This window comes from Balaenoptera acutorostrata, chromosome 8 (genome assembly GCF_949987535.1).
Source record: "Balaenoptera acutorostrata chromosome 8, mBalAcu1.1, whole genome shotgun sequence".
Classification (NCBI taxonomy): domain Eukaryota; kingdom Metazoa; phylum Chordata; class Mammalia; order Artiodactyla; family Balaenopteridae; genus Balaenoptera; species Balaenoptera acutorostrata.
The window spans coordinates 61,082,750-61,110,726 of NC_080071.1; the positions used below are offsets into that span (position 1 = coordinate 61,082,750).

General features: G+C 36.7%; 1 protein-coding gene and 4 non-coding genes across 10 annotated transcripts; all 5 read left to right on the forward strand.

Annotated features, from left to right (window-relative positions):
• The first annotated feature begins 1,378 nt into the window (after positions 1-1,378).
• Positions 1,379-27,728, forward strand: NOP58 (NOP58 ribonucleoprotein). Of its 6 annotated transcripts, XM_057551197.1 has the most exons (16): positions 6,833-6,911; positions 8,700-8,752; positions 8,956-9,076; positions 11,073-11,244; positions 11,903-12,024; positions 13,894-14,030; positions 15,622-15,686; positions 16,651-16,785; positions 17,954-18,099; positions 18,729-18,855; positions 20,871-21,034; positions 21,909-22,043; positions 22,296-22,357; positions 24,050-24,183; positions 26,878-27,038; positions 27,428-27,728. In XM_057551197.1, exons 5-16 carry the CDS (start codon positions 11,917-11,919, stop codon positions 27,476-27,478), a joined length of 1,425 nt encoding a protein of 474 aa, XP_057407180.1. In that variant the 5' UTR covers positions 6,833-6,911; positions 8,700-8,752; positions 8,956-9,076; positions 11,073-11,244; positions 11,903-11,916; the 3' UTR covers positions 27,479-27,728. The 6 variants fall into 6 exon arrangements, with proteins under 6 accessions (XP_057407182.1, XP_057407177.1, XP_057407178.1 ...); XM_057551194.1 differs by lacking the exons at positions 8,956-9,076; positions 11,073-11,244 and adding an exon at positions 1,380-1,654 and having other exon boundaries at positions 6,835-6,911; XM_057551196.1 differs by lacking the exon at positions 11,073-11,244.
• Positions 8,052-8,140, forward strand: LOC114238909 (small nucleolar RNA SNORD70). Its single transcript, XR_003624154.1, has one exon. It is a non-coding gene; the product is annotated as a small nucleolar RNA SNORD70 (small nucleolar RNA).
• LOC114238908 (small nucleolar RNA SNORD70) lies at positions 8,850-8,936 on the forward strand. The gene has a single exon (XR_003624153.2). It is a non-coding gene; the product is annotated as a small nucleolar RNA SNORD70 (small nucleolar RNA).
• LOC114238911 (small nucleolar RNA SNORD11B) lies at positions 18,153-18,238 on the forward strand. The gene has a single exon (XR_003624156.1). It is a non-coding gene; the product is annotated as a small nucleolar RNA SNORD11B (small nucleolar RNA).
• LOC114238910 (small nucleolar RNA SNORD11) lies at positions 19,048-19,131 on the forward strand. The gene has a single exon (XR_003624155.2). It is a non-coding gene; the product is annotated as a small nucleolar RNA SNORD11 (small nucleolar RNA).
• Positions 27,729-27,977: the final 249 nt, after the last annotated feature.

Here is a 27,977-nt window from a genome sequence, read left to right on the forward strand (position 1 = left end):
GTTAATTATAAGCCCCTTTTTTGGGATATCTATGCTCTCCCATATTCTCCTCCTCATACTTTGTGCTGTTTGCCCTTGACCTAGCAGTTTGTTTAATGAAGCATGGAATCTCTTGCTTTTCTCTAGTAACAGAGAATTTTCAGGCAATTACTGTATTTGGTCAAGATCCAAATCGAAAATTAGAGGCAGCTCTGAACCCCTGACTAACGCATCACTAGCTGATTATATAAATGGTGATGTGCAAAGACAACTTCTCGAAGATGCCACAGTAAAGATGTTTCTCGTTAATAAGTGGTTTCATTTCTCTTTGGGTAAAGAATGCAAGCTTTGGATGTAAGGAAAATAATTTTACTTCCTACAAACATTCACTCATTTAATGTTTAAGAATTACTTAATGAGATCTTACTTCATGCATAGCACAATATGATGCTCTATACGGGTACAATAAGTGTAAGATACAGACTGCGCTCTCTAGCAGATGGCACTTCCATTAAGGAGACCAGACACAGACATAGTGTTTCCACTTCATCCACCCACCCACTCCCTCTCCCCATCAAGCCATTTTGGTTTCTCTTACTTCCCTGACCACATGGTATACTGTGGCTATACTCTTGTCTGTATCCTAGATTCTCTCATGCCTTGACTTTTCCCCACTTTCACCTTTTCTGTTACTCAGTTCAAGATTTTCATTCCTTTTGATCCCAGGTTGCAGAGCTGCTCGAGAAAATCAAGTAACTTAGTATTACATAATTTTCACCAGGTTGCAACTGAATGTTTACAAGCAATCTGTATACAGGGCCTGGGAAGTGGGGAAGGAAATTTTACTCCTATTGGAAGCCAGACTTGTGGAATAATTGAGGTATTTAAATCAGTCATTGAGACTGAAAGGACCCAAATTACACTAAACAAGGAAACAAAGTCTAAATGCAGACGAGAGTCCTTGAAGCAAAAACGGGAAAGGTCTACATATATTTGGACGACATCTATGGCAAAAATCAGTTTGGCCAGAGAGAAGAGAACGGCTACGAGTGTTCGCAAAAAAAGTGACAGTCATGGTGAGGTCATTCTGATGACTTCAAAGCAGGGCGATCGGGGGAGTAAAGTCTAGCGGCTAGCATTTCCCAAATTCCAAATGCTTAAGGCAAACAGACGAGACAGCTTCGCATTTCTCTCAAGGTAAAATACATCATATATGGGAGTTTAAAAAACAATTTAAAAAGCGCGAAGGTTTTCGCTTTCAGATTTCCGTGAGCCTAACCGTGTAAAACCTCATTTTATTTCCTAAGAAATCTCGCGATATTTTCGTGGTCCTCTGTGGCGGGAACAAAACGGAAGCCAAGGCGCACTATGCGGCACGTCATCTGGCGGAAGTGAGGTCATATCCCAGAAACCTTGGAGAAGGAGAAGCGCGTTCGCGCGTTCACGCGTTCTGCTTGTAGTGGAGTGTGGAGCGTTTAGGCAACGTGATCTGGTTCTTCGCGGGAAGGTGGGCGCCCTGGTGCTTGGCCAGCCGCGGCGTTGCGGGCCTTTGGGGGCCGCAGATTTGGTCTTTTTTCACTGATACAAGAGCTCGGCGGCGGGCCGCGCAGCGCCCTGACCCGTCCTCACCATGTTGGTGCTGTTTGAAACGTCCGTCGGCTACGCCATCTTTAAGGTAGGTGGGAGATTGAGCCGTTGGAGGGGGAAGGCAGGTGTTGGGCAGGAGAGGAGACGGAAAGACATAAGGAGAGGACGACGGTGGTCAGGATCGCGTGGGTGCCTTTTCTGTCCCCCTGCTCTGAAAGGAAGGGGGAGGCTTTGGGCCTGGGAGGCGCATGTTTCGGTGAACACGTGGCCGCGCCGTTTGGGGCGCTGGGTTCAGTACGAGGATTTGGCCCAGTTAGAGAGGTGGACAGGAGACGTATTCGAATTTTACAGGTTATGATAAGGAGTATGGGTTTTGTTCTGAGAGTTTTGAGGAATGATTGGAAGGTTTTAACAGAGGAATGACCTCATCTGACTTTGTCTTTTAATGCAGTTGTTTTTTTGCTCTGTGCAGAATAGAGATGGGGTGCAAGAACGGAAGAAGGATATTTTTGCATTAATCTAGACGAGATGAAGTTGCTTGGGTTAAGGCTGGCATGGAGGGAAAGAAATATCAGGAGAAAATTAGAAGGTAGAACTGACGGGATTGGCTGGTTGAAGAATGCGAGGTTTGGGTTTAAGTAAGTGGGTTTGTGGTGGTAGGGAAGGGAAGAGAAAGTTTAGGGATTTGGGGGCTGGGAATGGGGAGGATACTATAGAATTGCAGTTTGGGCTGTGTGAAGCTTTCGATGTCTGTTAGACGTGGAAATACAGTGGTCATTTCAAATTTGAAGCCCAGGGGGGAAATCTGAGCTGGATATAACCAACCTGAGTTTTGGTTTTTTTAATAGGGAAAGTTTGAAACTAAATTCAAGTTCATCAGCAAGGAAATAATTGAGCAATGGGACATTCGTGTAATAGGGTGCTGTTGAGATGTTAGGAAGCATGAGGTAGATTGAGTTCTATCTACGTGTCGGACTCTTGCGTTCAACGAATATAGCAACGAAAAACAAATTTTTCATATGTACTGACAAGTCAAAAAATGCTAGGTAAACTATATATAGTGTGATTCTAGTTATAAATCAAAAACCTGTGTGGTACGGGTGCAGAGAGTCTGGAAGGGTACATCCCAAAATGTTTATTTGGGAAAGTTTTTCATTTTATTTTCCAAGTTTCTCTTTGACATTTGGAAATATACTTCTATTTGCATGTTACATTAAATACTTGTTGTTTTTAAGAAAACCAATGAGATAATTAAAAACCGAAAGCTGATTTTGCTTCTTTTTCCTCATTAGAGTTGTCTGAGATTGTAGTATTAGCAATTTTAAGGGACTAAAAGGCTTTGGAGCCCGGGAACGGGTCTATTAGACTTTCCCCAGCTTTTTGCAGTCTTTTCTAAATTATTATTATTATTTTTTAAATATTTATTTATTTATTTGGTTGCAGCGGGTCTTAGTTACAGCAGGCACACTCCTTAGTTGCGGCTCTCAGGCTCCTTAGTTGTGGCATGCGAACTCTTGGTTGCGGAATGCATTTGGGATCTAGTTCCCTGACCAGGGATTGGACCCCGGCCCCCTGCATTGGGAGTGCAGAGCCTTAACCACTCCGCCACCAGGAAGGTCCCTCTAAATTCTTAGAGTTCTGCACATGCCCCCAAATTCTCTTAGCCAGAGTAGTCTGTCATATGTTGAATCAGCGTCCGTGGATGAATTTCATCCAAATTGATGTTATGTATACTGTCCTGACCTGGATACTAAGAGGGGAGGGGTAACTTTGCACTGTCCAGTGGTTGCTTCTAACAGTGGGGAGGAGTTGGTTTAGCAATGGTATGGTTTCTAGACCTGGGTCATAAAGTATAAAGTCATATGATTTATTGATTTCTACTAATAAAGAATATTCTCCATAAAAATAAGTCTTGAGTATTCTGTTGCAGTTTTTAATGTTGTTTATCTGCAAGTTACTGTTCAACATTTTTAAAAATTGTGGTTTATGTTTTCTGTAACTTAATATTAGAGAAATAACTAAAGGCTCAAATATATTGAAATATTGCTTCATTTATAAGTATTTGGAGTTAGTAGCTGTTATTGATTCTTTCTGAATAAAATAGGCATACAGAGTACTCCGGAATTAGTGCTGGTTGCACAATTTTGTGAAAATTACTAAAAAGTAAATTGTACACCTTAAAGGGGTGAATATCATGGTACGTGAAATATCTGTGTGTGTGGAGATATGCAATACAAGGTTATTAGCTCCCTTTCCCATAATCTTTCAAAATGCTGGGGTATAAAATTACCTTGGTTGCATAAAATCCATGCTTGAATGAGAATGCTTTAAGAAAGTTTTTCAAACTTTTATTTAATCTCATTTCACAGTAAGGGATACATTTTATATCATGACCCAGTATATGCATATCCATATATACACAGTGATTCAAAGAGCATTTAAAACTTTCCAAAAAATGTTGCTTGTTAATAAAGTTATATATAAATGCAGAGACAATACCTGAAAGAACTATTATTATTATAAGACTAGACATTTTTCAGTTTTACTCATCCCAGACCTTTTGTAGCTGTGCTTCCCAGTATGGTAGCCACTAGCCACATACAGCTATTTAGCACTTGAAATGTAGCTAGTAAAGCTGTGGAGATGAATTTTAATTTTTATTCATTTAAATTCTTAGTAGTCACATTGTACAATGCTGCTGTGTAGCATAGTGTTGTGTGTTCCTTTATTTCTCAAGGGCTCGAAGAAGAGCTTTTTATGTGACTACCAAAGTTCCTATATAACATGATTACTAAGCAATATGCTTTTCCAGCTTTGTTGGGTATAACTTACATACTATATAACTCACTTTTTGTAAATGTAAATAGGTACATATGGTACTTATTATAGTAAAACTAGCAAACAATATAACAGCAGTGCTAAAGATTTTAGTGGTGACAATAGCTAAATTATTCATTCCATCTTAATCCAAAATGATAAAACTTAAAATGGATTTTGCATATTAATGTTTCAGATTTCCTTGTCTGAAAATGAATGATTAAAAATTTGAGATAGATGTATAACAGAAAATGAAGCAATTATTTCTAATTCTGTTTTTGTTCAGACTTTATTAGTAATGTTCTTTTCAGTATGTTGTGCACGAATGGGAACATAAAGTAGCCAAGGTTTTGTTTGCCATAACAAAGTCCTTGGAGACCTTTCAGTGGTCATGAATTAACATGATTTCATTACATTTCCTTTGTTGCTTTAACTTGAAATAATATCTCTTTAATATGCCAATTTTGTTATCCAAATGTTATCTTCAAATATACTTGCTTTTCAACTAGAAAAAAATGTGAATTTTACTCATGAGTCATATCCCCTATTTGGTACATATCCTGTCAACAATCATTGAACTTTAGGTATGGTTAACCACATACTGAGTAAACTACTTCTAAAAATCACTACTATTCTGTGAATTTCCTTTAACAAAAAAATAACTTTGAATTAAAGTTTCAGTGCATTCATGAAATTTGATGGAATGTCTTTGTATTCTAAAGTTTTCATGACATACAAAATAGAACTGTTAGTGGTTTGTAATTTTTTAATACAAAACCGTGTGCTTTGCAATTGTTTACTGCTTCATTACTCTGATGCCTGGTTTTCCAGTTCTGTAAATATGTTTGATTCAGCTGTGTGTGGGATTAAATTTAAACAACACAAAAAATCCTTGAAGTCATCTTGCCACTCTCGTCTGGCAGAAAATAAAGGTGTTGTGCAATATCGTATTTCTTCATGTTTCATCATGGAAATATGTACTAGGCTATAACTGGGTAATAAGTCTTACTCTGTAAGTATTCTGCGGTACTGTGGATTTGGTGAAATGTGGCTTGTCGGTAAAGTATAATTTTTAGTTGATCAGCAGCCTTTTCCCATAAGATATGTATAATATCTATAATACTGTATTTCATCACCATTATTTTACACTGCTAGTTAAACTGACCTGCCATCAATTGTAAGACATCCCAATTTCAAGGATGTTAAATATGGGGGGAAATGCATTTTAGGATTGATCCTACCCTAGCTTATACTTGGGCAGCTGACTTATCACACAGTATTGGTGAGGGTGTAGGAAAATAAGAACTTGTATTCACTCTTGATTTAAGTGAAAGTAATAGAAGCTTTTGAAGGCATTTTGATAATACATCTGTCAACATGCGTTTCTTATATGATCATTTAACTCCACTTCCAATAATTTTTCCTAAGAAATACAACATGTATACATACAAAACTATGTATATTGATCAATAAGGGCATACATTATGGTATATTCATACAATGCAATTCTTGTTAAAACCTAGAATTATGTCCACAACATGTTAAGTGTTAACTGTATAGCACGATTCCTAAAAGTACGCATTAATAAAATGCAGCATAGACAGTCAAAAAGTCTTGAAGAATATACACCTAAATGTTAATGGCTGTGTTTCATAGATAAAAGTACCCCTTTTTTCCCTTTGCATGTTAAAATTTCTTACATAAGGATGTGTGTTAGAACTAATGGTATCTTAGTTTTAGAGAAATCCATAATACTTGTCAGGATGTTCATAGCAATAAATAACAATTTTTTAAAAATAAATTTATTTATTTATTTATTTTTGGCTACATGGGGTCTTCATTGCTGTGCACAGGCTTTCTCTAGTTGCGGCGAGCGGGAGCTACTCTTCGTGGCGGTGCGCGGGCTTCTCATTGCAGTGGCTTCTCGTTGCGTAGCACGGGCTCTAGGCACGTGGGCTTCAGTAGTTGTGGCTTGTGGGCTTTAGAGCACAGGCTCAGTAGTTGTGGTGCATGGGCTTAGTTGCTCTGTGGCATGTGGGATCTTCCCGGACCAGGGCTTGAACCCATGTCCCCTGCATTGGCAGGCGGATTCTTAACCACTGCGCCACCAGGAAAGTCCCTAAAGAACAAATTTTATTCCGTAGAAAGTAGGCAAATAAATTCTTTTCATCTGTGAATATGACAGGCTTTGTGAAGGAGTTAGGGAGCTCCTTAAAAATATAAAGTTTTAAACAAATACCCAGCTAGATCTAAATTCCATCCAGTTACTCATTGGGCTACTTGATTTATTAGTTTGACCAAAAATTTATGCTGGGTAAGAAAACTTGTTATTTCAGAGAGAAATAGCTCCCACCATCCTCATTTTGCATGTACAATTGTACTTGAAGAGTATAGCTATATATGCCTAAGCTGTGCGATTTAAATAAAATTATTTTAAATATTTATTTACAGGTTTTGAATGAAAAGAAACTTCAAGAGGTTGATAGTTTGTGGAAAGAATTTGAAACTCCAGAGAAAGCAAATAAAATGTAAGTCATCTTGAAACTAAGAACTTAGCAGTTAACATTTAGAGGTTATTGTTTTTGTTTTTTGTGTGTTTGTGCCCCCCCTTCGTGTAATATATCCATAACTTTTTGTTTTGAACTCTATTTCAGGAATAATATTGGTATGAGCCCAATTATTAGATTCCTTATTTGGAGCATAGGCCATCTCAGCTAATTTGTATTAATTGCAGATGAGGTTGGACAGCACCCAAAAAACCACTATTTTTGTAAGATATTTGAAAGCATAAATTGATTGTGAATTAAGTATAAATTTCTGTTTAAAGTAGTAACTGTCAAAAGCATGGGCTGCTAATTGATTTAACTTATTATTTCTCTAAGTTAGTGATATTCAGGTGTTTTTGAACTTAATTCATAGTTTATTTATTCTTTATGACTAGTATTTCCTAACTCCCTCTGGCGTAGTAAAATAACTAGCTAGTAAATACTGGAAAGGCATACCTTTGTTCCCCAAGGTCTCTGGACAGGAAAATAGAATATAACCTTGATGCCCATCCTAAGAAAGGAGTGGTGGGAGAGAGAGCTGGCTTTTCCTCAAGGTAGAGTCAAGAAGGCTATTTCACCATCTGTGAATCACCCTGTGAAATATCCCATTTGGTGAGTGTGGTCCTAGGAAGGAACCGACTGATCTCTTGATTATGTCCTTGGATGCCAAAGGGCATTTCATAATTCATCTGCTAGTGCTAATAAAAACTCACTAGAATAGAAGGAAACTACTCAAGCTTGCTAAAGAGTGCTGAACCCAAAGAGATGTCATACTAAATAATTAGAGAAACATGGTATACTGGAAAACCATGCTTCAGAGTAATTTGTATAACGTGATTGCATTTTGCAGGTGTTGTACACCTATATATGCATTTATGCAAATATACAGAGATATAAACAAATGCCACTTCAGATGAGTGGAAATGGGGTTAGGTGGAATAAGGTGAAATAATTGCTTTTTTCTTACCTCTTTCTATTGTTAAGTGTGCATTTAAGGTACCACCAGGGTGTTCCCTGATGAGGTGAGAAAACCTTGCTTAAGATAACATTATTTTAGACACAGTGGAAGACTAGTTTTCCTTTTTAAAGGGCTATATGCTTTAGTTGTCTGAGTTAACTTGATTCACTGTTGTCGATGATGTATCCTTTTTGGACCTGAATTTACGTGATCTAACTCAAATATTCGTCACTACCACTGAGACAACAATGGATTAACTGTATGTATTTGTTTTGATGTAAAATAATGTTGTCCTGCACATAAGTGAGTAGGGAGGAAGGGGGTAAAGTAAGGGTAACAGGAATTAGATCTAACAATTAGTTATTTTTTAATGGAACCTGTACTCGATGCACAAATCAATGTCATGAGATTTCTGACGTAAGAGGGACCCTTACACCTTTTCTTAAGCCACTTCTGTGCTGTATAATAAAAGGCATTTGTGTCTAACTTTAAGCAGCAGAGGTTATGTTGAAGCTTCAACATCTTTCCTGTGGTTTAGATGTGGTAGCAAACCTCTTTTCTGTTGTTCCAAGTTTCCTTCAAAACCTACAACCTCTATAATAGTTCAGACATTACTAGCCTAACATTTAGAGAAATTGGTCATTTTATTGGTCATTTTAGAAGAATATCTAACTTTACACCAATACCCAATGGTAGGAAAGTTTTTTATTGGTGTATGCTTTGGAAACAGTCCAACACCTCTTCTCCTAAATATGTGGCTTTTGCACAATCACTGTGCCCCCATAACATTTTTTTTTTTCCCTTAATTCTAGAGTAAAGCTGAAACATTTTGAGAAATTTCAGGATACAGCAGAGGCATTGGCAGGTAAAGTCAAAGACTAGCTTTTTTTTGTTTTTTAGATATTGGTGATTTGTCATCCTCATTAAAAGATTGTTTGCTTCAGTTGCCTAAGTTAACCCTATTCAATGTTGTCAATGATGCATTCTTTTTGGAACTGAATTTAAGTGATCTAACTCAAATTCGTCACTACCACTGAGACAACATTGAGTTAGCTTTTTTCACTATAGGGCTGGTTTTTCCCCTACATGTGATGAGAGGTGAGAAGTGGTTAAGTTGATCTCCCTGTGGAAACCAACAGCATAATGCATAAAGCACAATTCAGTAAAAGCTGTTCTACAAGGGATCAAGGTAATGTGGTCAAGTACACTGCTCTCTGATCATTTTAATCCAAGGGTAAAGTTGAGAATAGCCAGGATTTAGAGTTGGAATAATAATAAAGCAGCTCTCCAGGTATATACATTTTTAGTTTTAAAAAGCACAGTATTATTAAAAGATTTAAGAAAACTAATGGGGGGGGTGTGTGTGTGTGGTGTTTTTTTTGTTTTGTTTAATACACAAACTACAGAAATGCATAAGAGTTTACCTGAAAGGGGCATGATTTTTTTATGATTTAGAAGAATGGATGACTGTTATATCCTTCAGCTAGTCCTAGGGATGAGACAACAGACATGAGTAGGGTTTACTAACTAGGCTTGGCTTCAGTAGGCACTTGGTCTCATAATGTTCTTTTAATGCTAGGGAAAACAAGATCAGATATAAAACTCTAACATGAATTTTCAGTTGCTTAAATTCTGTATCTCAGATCAGCCAACTACTTAGTGGTATAATTTGAAAATGAAGGACCATAACGAAGAGTATGGCTTAAAAATTAAGCCATAAAATTCATTTGACTGAACCAAGTAATTTTGTTCACCAGCCACAGGAGAAGGGTATAGTTCTCTTATATAGTGAAAATTAAGAGTCTTATTAAATATGTTGGAATATTAATGGGCCACCCCAACCTTGGCAGAGGGGTGAGCTGAAGGAGGAGCCAACGAGGCCAATTTTCAAATTTTTAAAAATAGTTCTCGGGCTGCATACATCCAGTAATTAAAGTCTTATAGAGCCATAAAGCGTAAATATGGTAATTTTTGCCTGGAAAATTTTTAAAAGATAGTTCTGTTCATCACAGCTTTAAAAATAAATATGGGTAGAATTTTGGTAATATCCCAGGCAAGATTGTGTTAGCTATTCTCCACCTCTGGGGAGCATTATTCATATAGATTGATTTGAGTAGCTCCTCTTGGAGTTGTAAAGTGCTGCAGCTCTGATCTCAAGTGGCCCTTTTTTCGGGGGCGGGTATTCCTTAAAATAATGTAAGATAAATGGAGAAAATAGCATGCTGGGTAAGAACTTAAAGTCAACCCCACACACTCTCAATCTAAATTCCATTAGGGCGGAGACTGTGTTGTTCACCATCAAATCCCTAGCACAAAAATATTTTGGGGTAAATGAATGAAGGTAGTGAGCTCTGTCAGGAATCTAGTCATAGAAATCTACAATGCCTTTTCCCATCAGTTTTCACCAGAAAGTTGAACATCATCTTATTATTATTAAAAGAACAGAGTCCTTCCTGGGAATTAACTTCCCTCTCCCAGTTATAAGGCAGTTTTGACATGACAGAACTAGAACTAAGTGGTTGTGGATGTCAGGGAATACATTTAAAACCTGTAGCCTAAGAATGAGTCCAGAGTGTGTCAACTTACAGTGGTCTCAGCAGCTAAAATGTGCCATTTGCATAGCAAGGTTTATTTTTACTCTTGGTTAGACTTGTAAGTTTCACATCTTACAAACAGCCACAGCAAAGTTTGTGGAGCCAGCCTAAATTTGGATGAAGGGGGAAGACTGCTGAGGGATGCTGAATAGTGGCTAATAGCGAAGAGGAAAGATTCAGCTTCCCCTTATCCTTGTCACCATCTCTGTGTACCATCTTTTTAAAATACATATAACGAAGAGTGACTAACAGGGAAGTTAAATGTTTGTGAACGTTAGAGTGGATCTAGAGTAGAAATTTTTTTACTTTTAAGAAATCTTAAAGGAGAACACTAGGTTAAAGTGTGAGAGTAAATGATAGGAAAGATTGAGAGCTAGAAGCAGGACATTGAATAAAATCTTTTAATTAGAAAAGATTAAACACTTGTAAGGAAAGTACAATTATTAGAGAAATGTATATTAGAAAGGAGTCAATGTTTTACAATATGTAAATTGTTAGAACTCAACAAAAGTAGTTTGAATCTTAGCTTCTTAGAGTGTAGAGACCTCTGTAAGATCTGTGTGGTTTTTGTCCTCACCTTTCATCTTCCAGATAGCAGATGAAATGCACTTGAAATTCAGATGATTGGGAATTTGAATTCCCAAGGAGGAAAGAGCAAGTACCTGGCTGATTAAGCACAAACTGCTGCCTGACCTTAGAAATTGTGACAGACTTCCTGCCAGGCATACTTTAAGTTCAGCCAAAACCCAGACAACTAGAAGAGGTATTAGTATTAATTAGTCCATGTGGGTCTAAAGGATCTAAGTATAGGTCTAAAGAAGGGTGAGAGTTATAAAGTAGCACATTTAGAGCTTGTCAAAAATGAAAACAGCCTCCAACTCAAATTGGCTGCCTTCAGTAGTAAGTTCTCAATCGCTGGAGGTTTTTAAGTAGAGGCCTGTTGACACATCTGGATCAAGGATTAGCAAAAGTAAGACCTCCACTTGGACATACTTAAACTGTGGCAGAACCTTCAAAATGAATACACTCCTTTTTACCGGTCTTGACAGGTTTTTTATGGTATTTCACAATCAGGCCAGTCGGTCTGTAGTGACATAGGAGGGTGAATCAATTTATCATTCCAAAACAGTTTGTTTCTAACAACTTTACGATTCTGAGTTCAGAAGGATTGTGTGACATAGAGAAAGGAATGCTGGATGTGGTTTAACTCCTGGTTCTGGAGTGGAAATGAGGGTGGGAAGATCATATGAGATTGTGATGAAATGTGTAACGTTTATTATTTCACTTCAGAAGTAATATTAAATTCAGCTCTTCTGAAAAGAAGTGGGGTTCTTTTTTTCTTTATTTATAAAATTTAAATAAAATCTTAAGCTCTTACAGTTAAAATTTTGAGTTAACTCTTGTTTTTCTTCCTAAAAAAGCATTCACAGCTCTGATGGAGGGCAAAATCAATAAGCAGCTGAAGAAAGTTCTGAAGAAAATAGTTAAAGAAGCCCATGAACCCCTGGCTGTAGCTGATGCTAAACTAGGAGGCGTCATAAAGGTAGAGTTATAATTTTCTTTTATGCCTGCTGATCAGAGCTCACCATACAGCATAAAGACTACAAAGCCTAGCCTTTGCAATGAGTTGTTTATCGTAAGTTCTCAGATTTGAATACTTGATCTTTTTCCCCTACACTACATAATAATTGGTTTCCAATATGATTATCAAAACTAAGGTTATATAAGTGATGCCCCAAATGATAACACTTTATGTATATCCTGGCATATTTTTGTTTAGTGACATTTTTTTCCCTTTCAACATAAATCACATTTCTTTTTTATTGTATGTGTTTATTAGAAAACTTTAGTAGAGTAGAATTGCTAAGGTTAAACATAAAGTGAGAATGGAAAGAAAGGCTGGATATGTAGGCTCCCAAACATGCAAGGCAGAAAATTTTAGAGGCCAGTTGCGATACTTTGTATGTATGTATGTATGTATTTGTTTTTGGCTGCATTGGGTCTTTGTTGCTGCGAGCGGGGGCTACTCTTCGTTGCAGTGCGTGGGCTTCTCGTTGCGGTGGCTTCTCTTGTTGAGGAACATGGGCTCTAGGCACGTGGGCTTTAGTAGTTGGAGCTCGCAGGCTCAGTAGTTGCGGTGCACGGGCTTAGTTGCTCTGTGGCATGTGGGATCTTCCCGGACCAGGGCTCGAACCCGTGTCCCCTGCTTTGGCAGGCAGATTCTTAACCACTGCGCCACCGGGGAAATCCCAGTTGCGATACTTCGATTTTCAGTAGTTACAGTAGGTATCACAGTGCAAGTTCATGAACATACCTCTCATTCTTTTTATTTTTTCTTTTTTTCTTTTTTTTTTTTTAATTGAAGTATAGTTGATTTACAGTCCTCTCATTCTTGAAGTAAGGATCAATTCTAGGTGTTTGGAGGTAGGAAAGTGCTGAAGAGATTAGAGGGGTTTTTTTGAGGTAGGATTGTGAATTAAGTAAGTTCATTTGGATAGATTATTTCTAATACCATCAGGTAATGAAGTTTTCAATGATAACAATTTCTATCTTCATCCTTTGAAGTGCCCACAAGTCTTAGTTTATATTTTTCTGTTAACGTTATATTTTAGCATAATAAACATACAGAAAGGTACATGGGACAGCAAATTGCTGGCTGGTGGGATTATGAGTATCTTTAATTTTTTCTTCTCAGTTTCTCCATTTGAAAAACTTAAACACTCGTCTCTTGTATGCATACTAAATATTTGTTTCTTTAAAATGTGATGCAACATACACAATTTTGCATGCCTGTCACTTGCATTTGATGCAATAGAACTCTAAATTTGTATGGAGTTAGCAAATACACTGCAAAGTGAAAAAAATGAAGGCATCCAGAACAGATTCATCCTGTTTGCCTGGGGTGTGTAAAAACTTTTAAATTTTATAAAGATTTATGTATATGTGTATACATATACATTAACATTAGTATAGATTTGGAAGTACTTCAGGGATCCTAACAGTAGGGAAAGGGCCTAAGGCCCAGAACTTGTGCTTTTCATTCAGTTCCCTTCTCTATAGTACTATTGATTAAAATCTTCTTTGTGTATTACCTTTATAATTTTTATAAGAGGCTAAATAATGTAAGGTAGTAAAAGATCCCTCAAACCAACAAAAAGAACAAAACTACTAGGTTAAATTGTATTTATCTATTTATGGCTTTGATTCATGTAGACAGGCTGCCTTCCCGGAAGCTTATACCAATTTTGACCTCTACCAATAGTATAGATTCAAGTGTTCCTCCCACAAACATGAGAAACTGCTTTTATGAAACTAAGAAATGTATATATTTAAATCAATGCTATTTTAGTATTTAAATAATTTTAGGAAACGTTTAGTTCTTTATTTGATACAAATGTTATTGTTCTTATAGGAAAAGCTGAATCTCAGTTGTATCCATAGTCCTCTTGTTAATGAACTTATGAGAGGAATCCGTTCACAGATGGATGGATTAATCCCTGGGGTAGAACCACGTGAAATGGCAGCCATGTGTCTTGGGTTGGCACACAGGTGAGATTTACTGGAAAATAGTCTTAACTATTTTTATTTAATAAACAGTTATATAGCACAGTTCAAGGTATGTTACAAATACTATCTTAATCCTCAAGAATCTTATGAGGAAGGTAGTAATAGTATCCTCATTTAACAAATGAGGAAATTGATGGCCAAAGTCAGTACAGCTGGTAAGTGATGAAGCCATAATTTGAACCCAGGCAGTTTGGCTCCATTGTCTGGGCTCTAAACCTGATGATAGGCATTCTCTACCTCTCTAGAATTAGATGCCACAATTCTTGGTCTTTCTTTTCTCTTTTACAACGCCTAAATCATTTGCTACCATTCCATCTACTTGCCATCTCCCTGAATTTTCTCATCTGCTAATGATCTCCTCTTCTGCTTTGTGTGTGTGGCTTGATTTATTGAGTTTTTTCTTGAGTTTTTATGAGGCAAAGAAAAACATTAACCTGTCATGTTTAACCAGAGGTCCATTAGACCAGGAATTTCTGCCATACTGTGATATATATAATCCTGAAAAGCTTGGCATTCTTTGAAATTGCACTGCAATAATAGGGTTTGTGAAATAAAAATAGGATTAATGGTAAACCACTCAAAACCTAAGTAACTTTGTAACCCTAACAAAATTAACAGTTAAAAAGACATGTTAGGGACTTCCCTGGTGGTCCAGTGGTAAAGAATCCGTCCTGCAATGCAGGGGACTCGGGTTTGATCTGTGGTCAGGGAACTAAGATCCCACATGCCACAGGGCAACTAAGCCCAGTGTGCCGCAACTAAGACCCGGCGCAGCCAAAAAATAAAGGACATGTTAAATTTATATTACAGAAATACTATAGTAAACAAAGGTCTGGACCTTTGAACAAATAAAATATGAGCATAGATTAATGAAAGGGTTAAAAGCTGAGTTACAGAAACGAGCAAAATGCACAAAAGTCAGGAAAAACTTTGTAATAAACTTTTCTAAGAGAGAACAAATAGCTAAACTGAGTTAGGGTCCAAATTTAAGATTAATTGGCATTGTGCACAGCAGTAGTTCTCAATCACGGGCAATCAGATACCCCTCAGAAGACATTTGGCAATTGGGGTTGAGGCCAGGGATGTTGCTACACATCTGACAGTGCACAGAATAGACCCCACAACAAAGAATAATCAGGCCCACAGTGTTAATAGTGCCAAGATTAAGAAACCCTTATTACAGTATTGTTCCTACATGGCTTTCTTCTTTTCAGGTGTTACAGTGCTGTACTTTTTTTTTTCCAGTGGCATAAAGCATTAAATATGCTGCAAAAATCATATGTGAACCAGTATGGTTTGAGCTACACAGCAGTATCCTGTTTATCATTCATAAATTAATTCATGTTTCAGAAATGTAGGTATAGCAGGACAGATGTACTGTTTTCTTTTTAAATGTGTATTTTTAGATCTTAAATATTGTATTCTTATTTAGCTGATGTTTCCCATGCAGGAAAAAGGTAAACAGTGTAACTCTAGGACAGGGATTCTGGTAAAAGTTTTTTTAAGATGTTAATTAAATGCTTTTCCTAAATGCTTTTTTTTAGTGATTTATATTTTTCCCCCTTCTCCCCAGCTTATCCCGATACAGATTGAAATTTAGTGCTGATAAAGTGGATACAATGATTGTTCAGGCAATTTGTAAGTATAGTACATGTGAGGACTAATCTGTTTGTCTCTTCCTTGTGGTTTTTTCCTAGTATTAAAATTGTGTCTTTTATAATTGTTGAGGAAGAAAAGGGAGATCAGCTAGAACTTTTAGTAAGTAAAGTAAATTGAAAATTGCAGAATAGAAGAAAGGAAAAACTAACTATAATTTGACTAGTTGGATAATATGGATTACACTATTAATGTAAACTGATTTCTCTTTTTCCATGAAAAATGATAAAACCATAAGTGGGATCTGTGTTGTGTTTTATTTTGCTTTTTTCACTTGTAGTTGTATGTAATAGGTCATTCTCCCGTGTCATTGGGTGATTTTTGGACATCAAAGTCTTAACGATTTCCAATTTTAAAAATCCCTTTAAACAGCGATTGTATTTGTAGGTGTATATACCCAAAGAACTGAAAGCAAGTACTCAGATACTTATGCAGCTATATTCATAGTAGCATTATTCACAGTAGCCAAAAGGTGGAAACAACCCAAATACCCATTAACAGATGAATGGATAAACAAAATGTGGTATATACATACAATGGAATATTATTCGTCCTTAAGAAGTTCTAATACATGCTACAACATAGATGAATTTTAAACATTATGCTAGGTGAAATAAGCCACAGGCAAGAAGACAAATATTGTGTGATTCCACTTATGAGGTACTTAGAATAGGCAAATTCATAGAGACAGAGAGTAGAAGAGATTACCAGGGGCTGGGGAGGTGGGGACGAGGAGTTATTATTTCATGGGTACAGAGTTTCAGTTTGGGTTGATGGAAGAGTTCTGTAAATGGATACTGGTGGTGGTTGCACAGCATTCTGAATGAATTTGAGTCACTGAAATGTACACTTGACAATGGTTAAAATTGTAAATTTATATTTCATCACAAGTTTTTTAAAAATCCTTTTAAGTTCCTATTTTCTTTTTCATTTTAATCTACTGCAGCCCTGTTAGATGACTTAGATAAAGAACTAAACAACTACATTATGCGGTGTAGAGAATGGTATGGCTGGCATTTCCCTGAATTAGGAAAAATTATTTCGGATAATTTGACATACTGCAAGTGTTTACAGAAAGTTGGTAAGTAACTTGATCCTTTAAGGCATTGAAAATAGCGATTTATTTTTATTTATTTATTTCACTGTAACTCATTTAAAACATGAGTTACAGTGGGTTTTTTTCTTTTTCTTAAACTTCCAGGAGATTTTTATGTCTTGCAGGTTTGGGGAGTGTAGCCATGTTAATATCTGTTAGAGTTCAGGAACAAAATTAGCTTTGATTTCAATGGCCTGTGCAGCAGAGAACATGGTTCCCTAATTTGGTTTTTCTTTAAAAAAAAAAATATATATATATATATATATATATTATTTATTTATTTATTTATTTATTTTTGGCTGTGTTGGGTCCTTGTTGCTGCGCACAGGCTTTCTTTTAGTTGCGCTGAGTGGGGGCTACTCTGTTGTGGTGCGCGGGCTTCTCTTGTTGCGAGCACGGGCTCTAGGCACATGGGCTTCAGTAGTTGTGGCACTCAGGCTCAGTAATTGTGGCTTGTGGGCTCTAGAGTGCAGGCTCAGTAGTTGTGGCACACAGGCTTAGTTGCACCAAGGCATGTGGGATCTTCCCGGACCAGGGCTCGAACCTGTGTCCCCTGCATTGGCAGGCAGACTCCTAACCACTGCGCCACCAGGGAGCCCCTAATTTGGTTTTTCTGGAAATGGCTTTTTATGGTTAATGTGTCTCAGTGAAATTACCATTAATAAGGACAACTGTGGACTGGGGGTATCCTGAAATATATTAATAATAATTAATATTAAAAATAGTATTACTATCTATACTGTTAGTGTTAAATTGTGTACTATTAGTACAGTAATATTAGTAGAAGAATGTGAGGATTGTTAATAAATATGAGTTACTTGGCTCATATTATATTATCATATTACTACCCCTAAGAATTCATGGCCCTAGCTTCAGTATAACCTTAGCTACAAATTGTCTATCACAGTATTGTAAGTCCTGTTTCATGGTGTATTTTGGTTTTTTTGTTATCTATATTTTTTTGGAGGGAAGTGGTGGGGAGAGAAATCAAGCCTTTATATGAGGAAAGTTACTAGGTCAAACTTGTTCGCTTTTTGTTTTGTTTAGGCATCCTTTTCATTGGCTTATCTCTACTTTTTTTTTGACTGTTTGGTGGATTTTATATAATTTGTTGAAGAGTGATTCTCCCTCATCCTCTGCAAACATTCCATAGGCGATAGGAAGAATTATGCCTCGGCCACACTTTCTGAATTACTACCAGAAGAGGTTGAAGCAGAAGTGAAAGCAGCTGCAGAGATATCTATGGGAACAGAGGTTTCAGAAGAAGATATTTGCAACATTCTGCATCTCTGCACTCAGGTAAACTATACACATAGAGAAACTAGTTGTGGTGGTACCAGCTCTGTAATTTCTGATGGCAATGATGATTTTTAAATGTATTGTTCACCTGATAAATAAATATGAGGGTGTTCAGTCACTACCTCATCTGATGCCATCTTGATTTATACTTAGAGGGGGAGATATATACTAAAATGAAGTTAAAAGAGTACTGTCTAATTTATTTATATTGTTAACATTATCTGAATAATAAATCCATTAAAAAGGCAGAGAAATATAGCTTCAATTATTTAATTCTAACTTTTATGTTTGTAGCCGGTATTTTTTCTCCCTCTCATTTGAAGATAGCTATACGAGAATCACAGAAATGTGATGACAGAAATATCTATCTAGCCCTTGGAGTTTTTTAAAATAACAGTAATATTGATTAACATTATTTTTAGGCAGTGTATTAGCTTGTTTCCATACATTATCTAGTAAGATCTTCACAACAGCCCTTTTATAGGAAACTGAGGTAAGAAATGGTTAATTTTCCCAGGGTTGTACAACTGCTCTATGATAATTTGGGACTCCGATGTTTTAGACATGTGAATTTTATACAATTTTTACTCTTGTCATTTATGACTTATGCATTTTGTTCCCTACACTAGGTGATTGAAATCTCCGAATATAGAACCCAGCTCTATGAATATCTGCAAAATAGAATGATGGCCATTGCACCCAACGTTACAGTCATGGTTGGTGAATTAGTTGGAGCACGGCTTATTGCTCATGCAGGTGATGATTTTTTTTTTTTTTTTTTTTTTTTTTGCAGGTGATGATTTTAATGTAATTTGTAAACATGGGTATTGAGAGTTGAGTTGTTTTCTAGGTAGGATTTTTTTTCTTTTATCTTTAAACTACACTTATTAAAGTAATTCTAGGTAATAAATAGAAGTAAATGGTATATTTGTGAGGACTAAGGCCCAGGTGTTCAATGATGATTTTTATTTGTATGCCTGATTTCCTTTCGGATAATGAAGGCATCTTTAGTCACTGCCTCTTCTGAGACACTTGTGGTCCCTTGTCAAAAGTTTGTTATGGTTAATTAGAACAATCAGATGAATGCAGGAGGATGAAATCAGTTAGTATAGGCTTGCCTCGTTTTATTGCATTTCACAAATACTGCTTTTTTAAAAAATTCAAAGTTTGTGGCAGCCCTGTGTAGAGCAAGTCCATCGGCATCATTTTTCCAACACCATTTGCTCACTTCATGTCTGTGTGCCACATATTAGTGATTCCCACAATAATTCAAACTTTTCCATTCTTAAATTTGTTCACGTTGATCTTTGGTCAGTGATCTTTGATGTTACTACTACAACTTCCTGAAGGCGAGTGTATGTTTGTTGAATTTTAAACATGTATCTAGTGGTTGAGCAACTGCATTAATATTGATGTTTTCTGGGGAAATCCTTGGCAGTCCAGTCGTTAGGACGCCACACTTCCACTGCTGGGGGCCCAGGTTCAATCCCTGGTCGGGGGACTAAGATCCCACAAGCCGCGTGGCCAGGCCAAAAAAAAAGAGAAAGTTTTTTTTTTTTTTTAATGAGGATCTTGAATCAGATGCGTATGTTTGATTGATTGATTGATTGATTGATTTTGGCTGTGTTGGGTCTTCGTTTCTGTGCGAGGGCTTTCTCCAGTTGCGGCAAGCGGGGGCCACTCTTCATCGCGATGCGCGGGCCTCTCTCGTTGCGGAGCACAGGCTCCAGACGCGCAGGCCCAGCAGTTGTGCCTCACGGGCCCAGCCGCTCCGCGGCATGTGGGATCCTCCCAGGCCAGGGCTCGAACCCGCGTCCCCTGCACTAGCAGGCAGACTCTCAACCACTGCGCCACCAGGGAAGCCCAGAAAGTTTTTTTTTTTTAATTGATGTTTTCTGGCAGAAAATCAGTGCAGCACATCTAACAAAGCATCAACTTTAATACCTAATTATTGTGCTTATATCTCCTCATCCATATCTTTTTTTTTTTTTTTTTTTTGGCTGCGTTGGGTCTTCGTTGCTGCCCACAGGCTTTCTCTAGTTGCAGCGAGCGGGGCTACTCTGTTGCGATGCACAGGCTTCTCATTGCGGTGGCTTCTGTTGCGGAGCACAGGCTCTAGGCGTGCAGGCTTCGGTAGTTGTGGCGCATGGGCTTTGTTGCTCCGCGGCATGTGGGATCTTCCCGGACCAGGGCTCGAACCCGTGTCCCCTGCCTTGGCAGGTGGATTGTTAACCACTGTGCCACGAGGAAAGTCCTCCTCATCCATATCTTAAACGAGGGGTAAATAAAGTGTAAGAAGTTTATCACATAGATCTACTGAGATGTCCTAATACTAAATTTTCACTTTATTTATCTGTATGTTTTTTCATATCTATAGTAGTAGGATATCTGATGTCTAAAATAAATCTCAGAAAAATAGGGGCTAGATTGGGTGGTGTCTGTGAATACATGTGTTTTTATCTCTCCCATGGTATGCTAATGAAATGTGAAATAGTAATACCATCTCTTCAGGCAAATAAGTAAAATTGAACAAGTAACCTTCAATTTGTCATAGACATTCATCACAGACCTCTGCTTGTGGTGTTAATGGATGAATCACAAATGCTGAGGTATCAGGAATTTGGGGTAATTCCAGACTGTAGAATCCTGTATTATATCAGATTTTTATTTACTCTGGTGGCTATAATATTAAGACTATAGGTCTTTTTAATACATGGAACTTTCAAATACTTGCAAGTACATTCCTGGTAACTACTTCTTTTCTTTTGAAGGTTCTCTTTTGAATTTGGCCAAACATGCAGCTTCTACAGTTCAGATTCTTGGAGCAGAAAAGGCACTCTTCAGAGCCCTCAAGTCTAGACGAGATACCCCTAAGTATGGTCTCATTTATCATGCTTCACTTGTCGGCCAGACAAGTCCCAAACACAAAGGAAAGGTCAGTTACAGTTTTCCTGGAGTAGGCCTTTTTTTCCTCCAAACCATTTTCCTCCTACTGTTTCTTTTTCATCAAATAGAGAATGGTGAACTCTTTAAATAAACACTTACGTACACTGAAAGGAAAGGTTAGAAGAGAGTGTTATTGCGTGCTGTTACTGTTTTTCTAGACTCCACCCATTGGTGGGGACAGGGGTGGTACATCAGAAGTTTTCTGTGTGGCAGGAAACCAGTGTAACATCAATATTTATGACCTATAAAAAATAATAGCACATACACTGTGCTAACACTTGATAGGACTTTAGTGAATCCTCTTAATAGCCCTATGAGTTGTAGGTGTCTATTTTACAGAGGAGGAAACTGAGGCTTAGAGTACTTTCAAGCTTTTTACAGGATACATAATTTAACAGGAATTAAAATGTTATAAAATTCAGAGCAGAGTGATGAGAGAGATAAAGGTTTCAGTAAAATAAAATGTTAGTTAGCTTCTTTGGGCTGGGGGCTCTACTTAATCTGGATGATCTCATGGTGTAGGACTAATGTCACATAGTAGAAACTAAAGGAAGGTGGAAGAATGGTTTGAGCTAGTTATAGACATAAGTTCCTACAATATCTTTTCATCCAACAAAATAATGGTGGTTGTGTATATAACCAGTTAGCCATCATACTGTGGCAAAGATTCAAATAGAAGATAAGTGGCTTGAGTTGTATGGTTTACAATACTTTTGTAATTCCTGATTTTTAAAAAATCCTAGAGTGAATTGTAGAGTCAATGATTCATCTGTAGTGTTCTCATGAATGAATTATTGAGAGAATTTTTTACATCTCATCTTGGAGTATAGTTTGAATGCCTCTGACTTCAAGTTTTCTATTAGATTTCTCGGATGCTGGCAGCCAAAACTGTTTTGGCCATCCGGTATGATGCTTTTGGTGAAGATTCCAGTTCTGCGATGGGAGTTGAGAACAGAGCCAAATTAGAGGCCAGGTTGAGAACCTTGGAAGATAGAGGGGTAAGAATCACATCCTGCATATTGCAGAAGTGTTACCTGTCAAAAGTTAATAAACCACGGGTAGTTTATGTACTTTTTCATTTCATTTGCTAACCAGTTTTACTTTTATGATACATTTTAGTATGTCTAATATGTTGTTTTTGTGCCTGCTGTTAACAGTTTACCTAATATATACTAAGAATTGACATACTAGCATATATATTATAAAGAGATTATGCCTTAGAAAACTATTAATAATTTTTCTTTTCTTAGATACGGAAAATAAGTGGAACAGGAAAGGCATTAGCAAAAGCAGAAAAATATGAACATAAAAGGTGAGTGAGTACATTTGGGAGAGCATGAATGAACAATTTTTGCTTATTTAAATGTTAATTGTTGACAGTTTTTTTGTTGTTGTTTAAAACAACTAAGTATCCCCCTAATTTATTTCTTTGCCATTTACAGTTTTCCATATTCACATCTAGTTTTTAATCATATACACATTTTTACGTTGTTGCAATAAGTACACATAATATATTTGTTTTGGCCTTTTTCCTTAATATTTAATTTACTCATTTCCAGATATTGATAATAAATATTTTTCATTCATAGTTCCTATATAGTATAACATTTATCAAAGCCAAAGTCCATTCAGAGCTAAGCCACAGGGAAACCTGTTTTTTTTTAAAAAAGAGTCAAAAGACAAAGGAAAAGTCTAAAAGTGGCTAAGAGGCATGATAAGTATTCAGACCTCACTATGAAATTACAAAAGATATTTGTGGGGAGAGGTGTTTTTGTTACTATTTGAGATAATGTTCAATACTGATGAGGTTGCGATGATAGAAATAGAATGTGGAAAACAGATTGACAGTATGTGTCAAGAGCCTTAAAAACATTTCTAGTCATTAATCCATCAACTGTGCTTTTAAGACTTCTTACAGTCCTTCAGTAAAATCTTATAAGTGGGCAGGGAAAGCAATATAGTAACATCTCATTATAAATATGTATTTAGATACATGTTTTAGTATACACATTCATAAAAATTGTTTTCCTTTATTCTGGAAAGAAACCAAATGTATTCAGTTACGGGCATTAATTAACATTTACTTTTATATTGTGAATTTTCTAAGATCTCTACAATGACCATGTATTTTGTAATTTTTAAAGCCTAATTTGTTGTGTTTAGTTGAAAAAAATGTGGATCTTTGTTTTTGGGCTTTGTTTTTGCTTTTCTTTCTCTTTTTTTTTACAGAAAGTCAAAAGTTTAATAACACATATATCTGGGAGAGACCCAGGAGAACCTAGTCACTACTTTGTTTCTTAAATTATAAATGTTTTTAACCTATAAAAGTTAACAACCGTGAGCCTGCAAGATAGCTTAATTCCTTAGCTTGTTTTGAACAATTTTTTAATGTTCCCATGCCATTATGCTTATGACTTTAAACACATGTGCTTAAAGCACCAATTATGAGGTTTAGTTCACATTTTTGGCACGCAGTACTTTAATTTTTCTTTCTACTTTGTTAGAACAAAAGCAAACATTTGGGTTTCAAGGAATCTTTATCCATATATATCCCTTGTTCCTCTGCCGCTTGGAATCTTGTGATGGAGTATTCTGTATTAAATTTGATTTAGGGTTTTTGTTTTGTTTTTCATTGAATTGCCCAGTGTTCTAAAACTCGAATTGGTTCAGTTTTTACTTTCTAGTGTAATCATTTGGTATAAAGAGATTTCCTCCATTTTTTCCCCTATGCTGATTGACTATTTTTCTATACTATAGTCACTACATTGATTACTAAATCAATTCATTTAGCTCACCACTTCTCTTGAAGTGTGAAGTGTGACCTACTGTTGACACCTCTTTACCTTTTGGAGACTTTTTCATAAACTGCCCTAAAGCCACTAAAATGAAACAGCATTGTATGCTTGTGTAAGTATTACCTAATGACGTTTCCTTTTAAATCTCTTTAGAATTATTTGATTACTGATATTTGTAGGGATTTTCTAAAATTCTATGGCTCTTTCAGTGAGGTGAAGACTTACGATCCTTCTGGTGACTCCACACTGCCAACCTGTTCTAAAAAACGCAAGATTGAACAGGTAGACAAAGAGGATGAAGTGGTTGAAAAGAAGGCCAAAAAAGCCAAGGTTAAAATTAAAGGTTAGTTTGAATTTTTTTTTAATGTCATTTATACTCTTATTCCTTAAGACGTACAGACTTCATAAATCTTGGGAAAGTACATACCATTGAACTTTATTGTGAAACCATCCATATTGAAAGTTAATGGTGTTTTAATAAACCATCATGTTCTCTGGGAGTAGTTAGGATATTGTTAAATTTATCATGTTTCATAGAAGAATGTGAGAAGTGCCTCTGAATATGTAGGATTATACTAAGTGTACTAAAACTTTAGTTTCTACCATGTGAACTATTTTGAGAATCAGCCTAAAATAGAAGAAAAAAGGTATGTGGTTTCTAAATTGGTTGCTGAAATATTTCTGTTATAATAGAGCATAGAATTGATGCAGCACTACTTTTCATCATTGTTTCTGTTACATGGAAAGGACTGGAGTAATAACTGGATAGCCTGCCAACAGAGTGATAATTTTTAGTAGGTGCTCACCAGTGAACTAGGCTCTCTTGCAAAGTTGATAAGTGAGCTCCCCCATTTATTAGCTGCACCTGTGTTGAGTGCCTACCAGCTGGTCTAGCAAGAAAGGCATTAAAGCAATGACTGATATAATTTTGGGTTTCTAAATAGCTTAGTGGTCAAAAGTACTATCAGCAAATGTGGACTCCTGCTCTAGGTGAAGAAAACATAAGTTATTTATTTAAGTGTTTCTATTTCCTTACTGAACAATAAGGAGATCCCTAAACCCATCAGCAACATTTGAAACACCCAACTCCAGATTTGTATCTTTACTCATATATTCATTAAGCTTTTCACACTTAACATTCCTGGACCCTTACCGCTCCCAGTCTGTGGCTCCGTAATAGTCTCCATCTTATAAATGGCAATTCTAGTTGCTTTGGCCTTTAACACTGACTCTTTATAACCCAAGTCTATTCTGGCAACAAATCCTCTTAATTCTACTTTTTTTATAAAAAGAAAAAAATTTATTTGGTTGCCCCAGGTCTTAGTTGCGGCAGGTGGGCTCCTTAGGTGTGGCATGCGAACTCTTAGTTGTGGCACACATGTGGACTCTAGTTCCCCAACCAGGGATCAAACCCAAGCCCCCCTGCATTGGGAACGCAGAGTCTTAACAACTGTGCCACCAGGGAAGTCCCTTAATTCTACTTTGAAAGTGTATCTAGAACTGAACCACTTATACCCATCTCTGCTCTTCTTAATGTAGTAGCTACAGTGGCACCCGCATTAGCGCTCTGATCTAATTCTACTCCTTGCTCACTCTGCTCCAGCCACACTGGATTCCTTGCTATTCCATGAACCTGCCAACCCCCCTTCTCTCCTAAAATAACCTTAGCATTTGCTCTTCTCTTTACCTGAATATTTTCCCTCAATATAGGTGCATAATTCACTCCCTTCCCTCTTTTATTTTATTTTATTTTATTTCTTTTTAATTCCTTGGCCACATGGCATGTGGGATCCTAGTTCCTCGACCAGGGTTCGAACCCACGCCCCCTGTGGTGGAAGCGTGGAGTCTTAACCACTGGACCGCCAGGGAAGTCCCCTCCCTTCCCTCTTTTAGGTATCTGCCTGACTATCCTGTCTAAAATGTCCACATGTATTGCCCTCCTCAGTGTTCCTCTTCTTTATCCTTAGGACTGTTTACTATGTAAAATATTTTATAGCATATCTTTTTTTCTTTTTTTGGTCTCTCCATTCTCCTACTAAAGTAAAAGATTCATAAAAGCAGGAATTTTTTGTCTGTGTTGTACCTTGCTGTATCTCTAGTTGTCTAGAACAAGCCCTGGCCTATAGTAGGTACTAAGTAAGTATTTGATCAATGAATTTCTAATGATAGCAACCCATTATTAAGTCCTCATTCTAATGTGCCAAGCATTCATGCTAAGCATTTTGCATAAATTTTCATGTGTTAAATCGTTAAATCCTAGAAATTGTCCAGTGAGATAGACATTACTAAATTTTATAAGGATGAGGAAGTTGAGTTTATAAAGGTTATTAAATGACTTACTCAGGGTTTCAACGGTTTGGATAAACCCAAGTCTCCTAACTCCAAACTCTTATTAATCATTTCTAGTATAATTGACTAGTTTCCCCAAAAAAGTGGGTTTGGTAATCAGATGATTTGTTTTTTTTTGTTTTTTTTTTGTTTTTTAAATTTTTTTATTTATTATTTATTTTTGGCTGTGTTGGGTCTTCGTTTCTGTGCGAGGGCTTTCTCTAGTTGCGGCAAGTGGGGGCCACTCTTCATCGCGGTGCGCGGGCCTCTCACTATCGCGGCCTCTCTTGTTGCGGAGCACAGGCTCCAGGCACGCAGGCTCAGTAGTTGTGGCTCACGGGCCCAGTTGCTCCACGGCATGTGGGATCTTCCCAGACCAGGGCTCGAACCCGTGTCCCCTGCATTGGCAGGCGGATTCTCAACCACTGTGCCACCAGGGAAGCCCCAGATGATTTGTTTTAATCCTGATCTCTCTATATAGCTACATGATCATGAGAAATTTACTTCTCTGAGCTTTATATCATTTGTAAAGTTAGTAGTAGTACACTAGGTAGATATTTGAAGGACCTTTGCAATTATAAAATTATGTAATAAACATTGGATAGTTGACCCGAATGACAGGAAAAAACTAAGACTCTCAAAGGGGTTTTGAGGGAGAGAAGTCTGATACAATGTTAATTGTAGTATCTTTACACTTAACCTTATTCAGTTGAAGAAGAGGAGGAAGTAGTAGAAGTAGAAGAAGATGTAGTAGAAGTGGTGGAAGAACAGGAGACATCTGTGAAGAAAAAGAAGAAAAAGGACAAAAAGAAACACATTAAAGAAGAACCGCTTTCTGAAGAAGAACCATGCACCAGCACAGCAATTGCTGTATGTTTATTTTTAATTACCAATACTTTATTGACATGGGCAGGGTTTCTATATTTTATTCTACTCTGTATATTACAAATGAACAGGTAGTTTTTTAAAAATGGTTTCATTGATGAGGAAGTAAAACAACATTGTTGTGTTTATATTATAAAGGGCCATTTCCTAAACCTAGAACCTTCTTGCAAAATGGGTTTTGTTTAAGGGTGGAAGAGAATATCATTTGGTACAGATGATAAAGGTGTTTTATATTTTTAGATTTTAGTCTTTGCTCCAAACTTGTTTTCCAGGGAAATAGAATAGACCTACTTTGCTTTTTATGAGGAAAAGTTATTTTTAATCACTCATACATTTACAGGTCTTTCAAAAGCATTCTTGTTGGTTATTTTCAGAGTCCAGAGAAAAAGAAGAAAAAGAAAAAAAAAAGAGTTAATGAGGACTAATGGAAGGAACCATTCTTTCAAAGATTTCTTAATTGAATCACCTGGATACATCATGCTTAAGATTCAGTCAGAAATACACCAGAGATGCTCTCTAAAATAATGGGAGGTTGGATGAAACAAAATGATTAATCATCAGTAGCATTTCATACCTATTTGTGTCTCAACATCACATCAGCACTGTTAATTTTATTATATCATCATTTCTTAGAATATTTGTTATACAAATAAAAATATTTTCTTTGTATTTTAAGGCAGTTCTGTGGTTTCTCTGTTTTACGTAGAGAATTTTTGGCCATTTCTGTATGTTATTTAGCATTTTATGATTAGTATTTTGATAATTATACCTGAAAAGTGAGAGTTGTGAACCATTAATTTGAAACGTAGCCTTCTGGAAGGTAGCAATTAGATGGACCAATTTAAGAATCCCACTCTAATATGTTTCTCTTGCCTTTTTGGACTGTCTTTCATTTTTCTCCTGTCTTTAAGTAAAGCTATCTTT

Excerpts from the sequence above, each read along its gene's own strand:
- NOP58 (XM_057551194.1), top strand. The coding sequence starts at position 1,610 with ATGTTGGTGCTGTTTGAAACGTCCGTCGGCTACGCCATCTTTAAG. Across the intron at positions 8,753-11,902 it reads TACAGCAGAGGCATTGGCAG|CATTCACAGCTCTGATGGAG; the intron begins GTAAAGTCAAAG and ends TTCCTAAAAAAG. Across the intron at positions 24,184-26,877 it reads AGCCAAGGTTAAAATTAAAG|TTGAAGAAGAGGAGGAAGTA; the intron begins GTTAGTTTGAAT and ends AACCTTATTCAG.